At 38.2% G+C, this 8,544-nt stretch overlaps 1 protein-coding gene across 1 annotated transcript; it reads left to right on the top strand.

The window, feature by feature from the left end:
- The first annotated feature begins 1,165 nt into the window (after positions 1-1,165).
- On the top strand, positions 1,166-8,501 carry dkk3a (dickkopf WNT signaling pathway inhibitor 3a). Its single transcript, XM_022203338.2, has 7 exons — positions 1,166-1,615; positions 1,878-1,979; positions 2,052-2,111; positions 3,146-3,238; positions 4,738-4,882; positions 4,982-5,138; positions 6,370-8,501. Exons 1-7 carry the CDS (start codon positions 1,418-1,420, stop codon positions 6,455-6,457), a joined length of 843 nt encoding a protein of 280 aa, XP_022059030.1. The 5' UTR covers positions 1,166-1,417; the 3' UTR covers positions 6,458-8,501.
- The last annotated feature ends 43 nt before the right edge of the window (positions 8,502-8,544 follow it).

Consider the following 8,544-nt stretch of genomic DNA (forward strand, 5'->3'; position numbering starts at 1 on the left):
CGCTGCCAGTGCCACAAATCGGACCTGCTGTCTCTCTACTTTTAGATCTGGACCTGGTGTAATGCAGCCTACTTGAGAGAAAAGTAATGAAATGTCCCACTTTTGTATTTTCTCAAATAGAATAACAATTTTACAGATGAGAAATTGTGTTTTATAGAATATCAAGTCTCTTGTAGACAATCTACTCCCCATTTGACCCATCTTAATCCAACACTTGTAGATTGGGACTTGATATGGTGTGGTCTACTTGTAAAAGACTATTTTAGGTCTGGTCTTGGTCCAGCGTGATTTAAAAGTGAATCAAGCAGTGGAATCTTCTATTTTTTTGGTACAATATTTTTATTAACTTTTTAGTTTTTAACAAAAAAAAAACACACAAAAACTACATTACAACATACAACCAACAAAAAGAGTAAACTTTGGCCACAACAAAAACATCTTCACCTAGATACCTCATACATGTCACACCAATGCATTCTGTTTTCCAAAATATAATCTTGAATGTCCATAGCAATGTTATACATCTTAAATATGTACATGTACTGGTTACACTCAATTCAATACATCAGTAGCTGCCTGCAACAAGATCAAACCAAGGGGATGTCTACTTGGAGCAAAAATGAGAACCTAAGCATTCATAAACAATCCAAAATAAATAAATAAAATCCTTTTTTTAACCTTTTCACAACTATAAAGGTTTCACCAATCAGAAACTTCTCTTTAAAGATTTGTCCTGTCTCAGTATAGTGGTTTTAGATCTGGACCTGGTCTAATGTGGTTCAGATGCAATAACCAAACAAACTGTGAAATGTCTTATTTTTTTGATTTTTACAAAGCAAAAGTTTCTAAAGTTTGAAAGCGGCTTTCAGACAACACTAGGAGTTTACCTAAAGTACAGTTTTAAGGTTTTCAGGAGAATCTGCGATGATGTTGAGTTTCCCTGAACTTCTCCCTTTGAAACCCGGATAGCCTGGTAGTCTTAGTATAAAGAAAAACTAAAGTCTTGTTTAGTAACGGCATCCATTTTTAAGACAGTTTTTAAATGACACTTAGCTGGCATTTGCTTAATTTTACCAGCTAGCTAACGGCTAGCTAACAGCTATCAAGCTAAACTACTGTTGCTATGGTTACCTTCCGTTTACCTCGCGTACTAATTTCGAACGTTGGTTAAACCTGACCGGAACTACGTTCTGGTAAAGTTGATCAAAACCCTGGAGCTATTTTAACGCAGTATGACTACGTTTAAGCCGGTTAGTGTAAGTTTTTACCTGTTCTGGCGGTATTACGGGTATTATCGTGATGTAACGACCCCGCAGTGACGGAAACATCAGCTGTGGTGACGCTGTTTGTGTTCCTCAGCATCACCGCCACACCCTCCCCATAGTGCAGCAGCAGCAGGAGCAGCAGCAGCAGCAGCATGAAGTCCGCCGCCCTGCTAGTTGTGGCTCTGACAACAGTCTGCCACGGCATCCTCCCGGAGATAGTGGACTCCGGCATCAGCCACATCCTGGAGGATAATTCCGTCCAGGGACAAACGGAGCCGGACAGCGTGTTTGTGGAAGTGGAGCAACTCCCAGAGGATCTGCAGCACAAGCCTGAGGATGCGTTTCAGCAAGTAAGCAGCTAGTTGCACCTCTCAGTCAGCTGTTGACATGACATAGCATTATTTCAATACTGTGCTGTAAGTTGTTACCGATAGATCATGAGAATATCTTTATATCTTTATATATATATATATATATATATATATATATATATATATATATATATACACACATACTTAGAGGCAGATGCAGCAGAGGAAGGAGACATTTTTTGTCTTCAGGCATCTTTTTAAATCTGAAATAAATCTTTGATCATCTCTCAAACCCTTCCAGACCAATAACCAGAGTGTCAGCCCTCATCCCAACAACATCCCTCTGAGTCATCCCAATGAAAATGGTCCTGATAAAGTGACTGACAATGAATCTTTCCACCAGGTAGTCATATAATCAGCAATCAGAGGTAAGATAGTGTGAATAAACCTTAACCGATGTCCCACCTTCACACAGGAGACTAACAACATCACCACAGCTGTCCAGACCAGTGATCTGGAGAACAAGATTGATCATGCAAGTATTTTAAACAGAACTCTTGTTTTTCACATGACCTTCAACTGCACAGTTTGAATTTCTCGCTTGCATAACGCCTGGTCGCAAAATCACAGCTGCTGACTGGGCATTATGCCTGCAAATGAACGTGTGTGTAGAAGTTCATTCATCTTTCTGTTTGCCTGTGTGCTAAATATAGCACGGAGGTATTGCCTCTTGAAGTTGAAAGCAGTGCTCACATGCAGCTGATTTGTCGAGTGCATCCATTTAAATTATGACTCTACAAAATAGCTGATAAATAAGTGATGATGTGAGCTTTTGCGGGGGTTCTTATGCAACCACACATTTAGAAACATGGTGTAGTTAAACATTAAAAATCCAATTCAGAGGGCAACTTTTGAATGACTTCAGCTAGTTGTAAGTAGTGTAGGTAAAATACAACATTTACAGGAATAACTTTTTCAGAGCAAAAAAGTGACATTAATCTTCATCTTTTGTTCGTTGAAGGTCTTGTCATCTTGCCTTTTTTACATTTTAGGTTGTATTTTAGGAGAAGAGTCCACACAATATCTTTGGGACAAACGTTTGTCTAGTTAAAAGTGATAAAATTCACATCAGATGAATCGCCTCTTTCTATATAAATATGCTGCAGCTTTTATTTATTTTTTGCCTGTTTGACAACCTAAAAGTTTAATATATTTAGTCATTTATTTTGCACTTTGGTGTGACCTGAATGGACATAAATCAAAAAATTCTCTAAATGATGGTTTGAATCTAATATAAATGACATATGTGCAGATATGTAGGCAGAGACTGACATATTGACATTTATTTGTTATAGTTTAATTCATAATTATTTGCATGAGTGTAGATCATTAGGAGCTTAGTCATGTTTTTGAAATTATAAACATTGTCAGACTTCTTCAATGTTTATTCCACATAATACCTGGAGAGGCTTCTGATCACTGCTTCCCTGACAATGATGAGACCAAACAATGGATTTAAAATAGACCGAGGCACCTTCATGTGATCCTTCCTTTCTCTCGTGTCTTCAGAGATGTCTCACTAACGACGACTGTGGGAAGGGAAGGTACTGCTTCTCTGACACAGACAATTCCAAGTGTGTTCCATGTAAAGCCATCGATGTGGTGAGTGAACCTAAGTTAAATTTTTTCACTATTTTGGTCGTTTTTCTCTAAAATGTACTGTCTCTCGGGTCTTTTCCTTTCAAATGCACACACACATTTCCAGGCTACTTGGGTTTCACATCAACTGCATTGCAGTGTGTCCACAAGTGTAATTGGAGTGTGTTGTTCGCCAGCACTCTGTCCTATGAGCTTCACATGAAAGGACAGCACGTGTCAAGGTTGAATAAGAGCTCTTCCCTTCCCTTCGCTGGCTCCAAGAACCACTAGAACAAAAATAATGTTGTTCATGTCAGTCTTCTCGTGTCATTGCTTAAACTGAAGACTCTGTTATGACTGGACTGCTGACTCTGTGGAGTCTTCATTGGATGAATTGGTCTCGGTTTTGGAGAGTTGAAAAAAGCAATGCAAAGGAATAAAGACACTGGCAGTCTGCCAAACAAGAGTACAGTGTGCAGGGATAATAAATACACAGAGGACCGGATCTGTGTCTTGTCAAAATCGCTGCACTAAAAAAAAACTCTGCATGGAAACAACCAGAACACCGCTTGCCGTGTCCCCGTATTAACAATTCATAGAGGCTTTAATAGGAGCTCCTCTCACCGCTATCAGAGACCAGTTGACCTGCTGATCTCATTTATATTTAATCAAGTAAAAAGTCAGCAGCTTAGAGAACCATTAATGTCATTAATGCTGCTGTGACTTCCAGCTTTGTTAAACTGAAAATGAATGCTCCGTTCTCATTTCTGTGACTTTTAAAGAGCTATACTCTGCTTTTTGGAATTTTTCTTTTCCTTTAGAGTGATATATTGGGTTTTTTTGTGCCTGCAAAAAGTCTTACAAACTAGAATACTCTACATAGAAGACAGAAGACACTGTGCTTTCTTGTCTGAAATGCCTCAGTTTAAGTTCAGGCTTTTCTTCTGCTATTATTGACATCAGCATGTAACACATTTTCATAATGCCTGCTTAGCAGTTGCTTGTGAAATCTGGGGTTATAGTTGCCTGGCTTGCCTTGATTTCGTCAGGTCAGCTGACCAGTCAGAGCAGAGTGGGCTTTTCAAGAGGAGGGCCTTAAAGAATAGACACAGTATATTTGGTAAACTGTTTGAGAAAAAATGCTTTTTTTTGGACATTAAAGCATATAAATATATTCTAGTGACCCCCCCAAAATAAAATTATGAGTCTGAAAATGTGTATCGTAGGGACTCTTTAAGACATCACTCCAAGTCTTTGAGACATGAGATTATAGCACATTTCATAAATATATACTGTATGCTGAATACTTCATCCATTACTAGAAAGACACCTTCATATTAACACCTTTGTTAACTATAGACCTCAGAACAGTATTGGTCCTTGATATCAAGCTACTTGTTGCAGAAAAAAACAACTTTGAGAGAAAAAAACGAACATGCTCGACACTTACAAAAACAATTTTCCACTGTTTGCTGACACCCACATAAACACTTAAGAAAATGCCTTCTTTTCTTTTCTTTCAGCCGTGTACGAAGGATGTGGAGTGCTGTGGTGAACAACTATGTCTGTGGGGCCAATGCACCCAAAATGCAACAAAAGGCGAGGCTGGCAGCACTTGCCAACACCAGACTGACTGTAATCTTGACCTCTGCTGTGCTTTCCATAAAAGTATGGTACAACTCAAAATACAGTATACTGCATGTTTGTATGTCCTTCTTTACACTCTCTCAGAAAATGTATCTGTTTGTTTTCTGTTCTTGCACTCAGCCCTGCTCTTTCCTGTCTGTTCGGCCAAACCCATTGAGCGTGAACGCTGTTTCGGTGCCTCCAACCACCTGATGGAGTTACTGTCATGGGACATTCAGGACGATGGACCCAGGAAACACTGTCCCTGTGCAGGTGATCTCCACTGCCAGCATCTGGGGTGAGTCCAGCACGTTTCAGGCAAAATGCTACAAGTAAATGGGGTGAAATGTTTATTTAATAGACATCACAATGAAACTTCCCCAGCTGATTACTTACAGTAAGGCACTTATTTCTGGTATTTTAAATTTTCTCGCAAATGAGATATTATCTTGTTAAACATGTGCAACTTTGCATAAACTTCAAAAAATATGTAAGCGCTGGATAAAGTCAGGCTCAAACTTTTTGTTTCATTTCATTTCCTAAATCTGAGAATAGTGTCAACAGCAAAAATAAAATACATTTTTGGCATGTTTTTGCCTCTGTAAGACCTCCAAATATAGACAGGAAATAGATGAGCCCTCAGTAGAGGGCAGAACCACGCCCTCTGCTGGCAAAAACCCTGTCCTCCCTATACAACTGATGCAATACGTATCAATTTTGATCATCGTACGTATCTCCCTCCCTACTTGATCTGCTGACCTGTAACTCCACAACTGAGCAGGGGACCTTAGACTGATCTTCAGTGTCAAGTTTGATTATCCTGACTTCAGCGGTTGCAGAGATATCGGACCGGACATAGCCACATACATACATACTTACCCAGCCAGATACCGCACCGAATGCAATAACCCCGCCGACGTACCCGTCGGGCGTGGTTAATAAAACTGGAAAGACTAGTCTGTGTTAATGCTACTGAGGTGGAGAACACTGGCTAAAAATAAAAGAAAAATAGTTGTAAAATTCTATATATTTTACTGAAAAGCACTCTTTATAGGTAGAAGTTTTAACTAAAAGATGTCAACCATGAAACTTTATACAGTTTATGACATATTTGTCTGCTGTCTCGTGATAATTCAGAATTAATTTTTTCAGATGTTATTAGTCGATAATAAAACCATAATGTTAACAATTTTTTCACTTGTCATATTTTTATATTTCTTGTAGAATAAAAGGTTTTAACCAAATTCCGTAAATGACAGACATAGTTCCACCAATCTGTGGTTTGTAAAGGTGACAGATATTAGTCTAGACAATGAGCAAGCAGAGAGGCTTGAATAAATTCTTCTGAATAATGTGGTTGAGTTTTAATGACTGTCCTATGTAGTGGATGCAGTGCATGACAGGGTTAATAGCTCAGAATGTTTCATTTAATGAATTCTCTTGTTCAGATGTATCCAAAAGCTTTAAATGCACGTCACTTACCAACTTTCACCCCCATTCCTGCACTGTGTCACTCTGCTTTTCCACAGGCGAGGCTCCATGTGCCTTAAAGGAGAGGACTCGAGTGAAGAGGATCTGACAGACTCTCTTTACTCAGAGATAGACTACATCATCTAGACACAACTCGGTTTAACTCACATTGCCTTGTAAGCAGCTAGTCAGGCATCTCCTCTGACTCCAGAGCCATTTTTGCAAAGAGTCATTGCACATTTCTTTTTGCCAGCGTAATCCAAAGCACTAAAGCATGAAAAATGGATGAAAATGTATTTATTTTAAATGCTGTAATGGAAGTTTATAACCCTTAAATGTGTCTATAGATGTAGATATGAATGTGACTAACACAAAAAAAACAGGAAACTGAATTTGCAAAACACACTTGGCATTAGTTTCTTGACTATTTGCTGCATTTCTAGATTTTTTTGCCCACTATATAATGCTAACCCCAGCCATAACCATAACACACTGAATACAACTCTAAAGATCTGTAAAATGACTACAAGTTACCTTCTTTTCACCTAAGTTCCAGACTTATTGAATTTACTGTTAACTAGGAGAAAAAAAACGATCATGCTTCATGTACTGTTTGAGCAGTAAAACCGTAAGATGTTCGATTCCTCTACAGAAACAACACGGCCATCATATGTAAGCAGAGCATGTGCTGTTTCTTCCAATTCTGGGAACAGTTATAAAATAATTGCTGCCAATGACCATAATATTTAATCATACTGACCTCATCTCAGATGTTTGGTAGTAAATCGAATTATAGCTGCTTAAGTTGTTTGTAACAAAGCATTTCTCTTCTGCATCTGCATAGCTTAGAACATGCTTTGGCAAAATTCCTGCTTGATCCCCACCAATATCTGCCAAGATCTTCATGTTGAGGTGACTTGTGTTTTTGTCAAAATCTAAGCCATTTTTACTGCACTGAGATGACATGTTCTTATATATGCACGGCAGGAAACACTGTCACTCACACCAGGACGTGTTTGATTCTGCCTCTACTGCAGTTATTTTGCAATGTGTTTTTCTTTTATATATCTGCACTTTAACCTGAACTTTAATGGGCCGCTGTTGTCTTTGAAGCAGCGTTTCATGCGCAGGAATGTCAGTAAATTATTGAATGTACAATCACAGGTCAAGGTTGGAGTCATGTTTTAGTGTCCCAGTTGCGGTCTGTTGTCCAACAGCGAAAATGTTTTGTGCAAGGATCAAACTTGAACTGTAGTGACGCCATATGTGTTGGTCCTCTAAGCTGTACACTCTCATGCAATAAGCTCAAAAACTGCAGACTGTGGATGTTGTTTCTGTATAGAGATGCGTTTGTAATATTCTGTTCCCAAATGACCGTTAAGAGCCTATAAATATAGGATTCATAGCAAATTGAGTGCAAAAGATCATAAATAAAGAAAATGCTATGTAATTATTAAGCTGTTAATCGGCAATAAACAGTAACCCTTTCGTTTATTTACCGACTAAGTACCAAAATCTGCTTTTCTTGTTCTGTTTTCTCCTCATTTAGCAGAACATATGAAGGCCCTAAACACTCACCATCACAGAGTAACGGCAACATGAAAACCGCCGTGTGGATTTGTGCAAGAATTATTTTAAATATATTAAAACAAAATAATGAGAAAAATAATTTAATCAGCAACAAGAGGAGAGTTAGTAGGTATCACGAGGTCAGCCAGCTGGAATTAAACCAAGAATTTAAATTTAGTGTGAACCTTAACCGTTAAAGTAATCAGGACGCTCCATAAAAGGTTTTATCTAATGAAATGCCTCCCTGAGCACTTTCAGGTGTTTTTTCGATCAGCCCTTAACACTGACAGACACTTTAACTTTCTTTTTTAGTGTAAAAGTAACTCTTCAAACACAACTCATCTCTCAGACTCAACATTTATGATTTCACTGCAAATACTTGATATGTTAATGTGGTTCAAAACATTACTGCTTAAAAATGAGTGTGTTTAAAGCGAGCAATGCGACATACCATTTCAATATTCAGCCTGAAAGTTAATTTTTTCTTTGCAAAGAATGTTTAACAAAGCAGTGTAGTTAAATGCTGGATAAAACTGTCAAATATAACCTGCACTTTGAACACAACAGCTTGTACAACTCTTGCCTTTGGAACAATAAAAAGGTTTTTTTTGGAAACTGTAAATCGTCCTTCTGTGTTTGTGAGTTAATTCATCCGTTCTGATTCA

This window comes from Acanthochromis polyacanthus, chromosome 2, assembly GCF_021347895.1.
Source record: "Acanthochromis polyacanthus isolate Apoly-LR-REF ecotype Palm Island chromosome 2, KAUST_Apoly_ChrSc, whole genome shotgun sequence".
Taxonomy (NCBI): Eukaryota; Metazoa; Chordata; class Actinopteri; family Pomacentridae; genus Acanthochromis; species Acanthochromis polyacanthus.

Bases quoted from the DNA above. Each gene is read 5' to 3' on its own strand.
- dkk3a (XM_022203338.2), top strand. From the start codon at position 1,418: ATGAAGTCCGCCGCCCTGCTAGTTGTGGCTCTGACAACAGTCTGCCAC. The intron at 1,616-1,877 runs GTAAGCAGCTAG...AAACCCTTCCAG, and splicing joins CTGAGGATGCGTTTCAGCAA to ACCAATAACCAGAGTGTCAG. The intron at 2,112-3,145 runs GCAAGTATTTTA...TCGTGTCTTCAG, and splicing joins TGGAGAACAAGATTGATCAT to AGATGTCTCACTAACGACGA.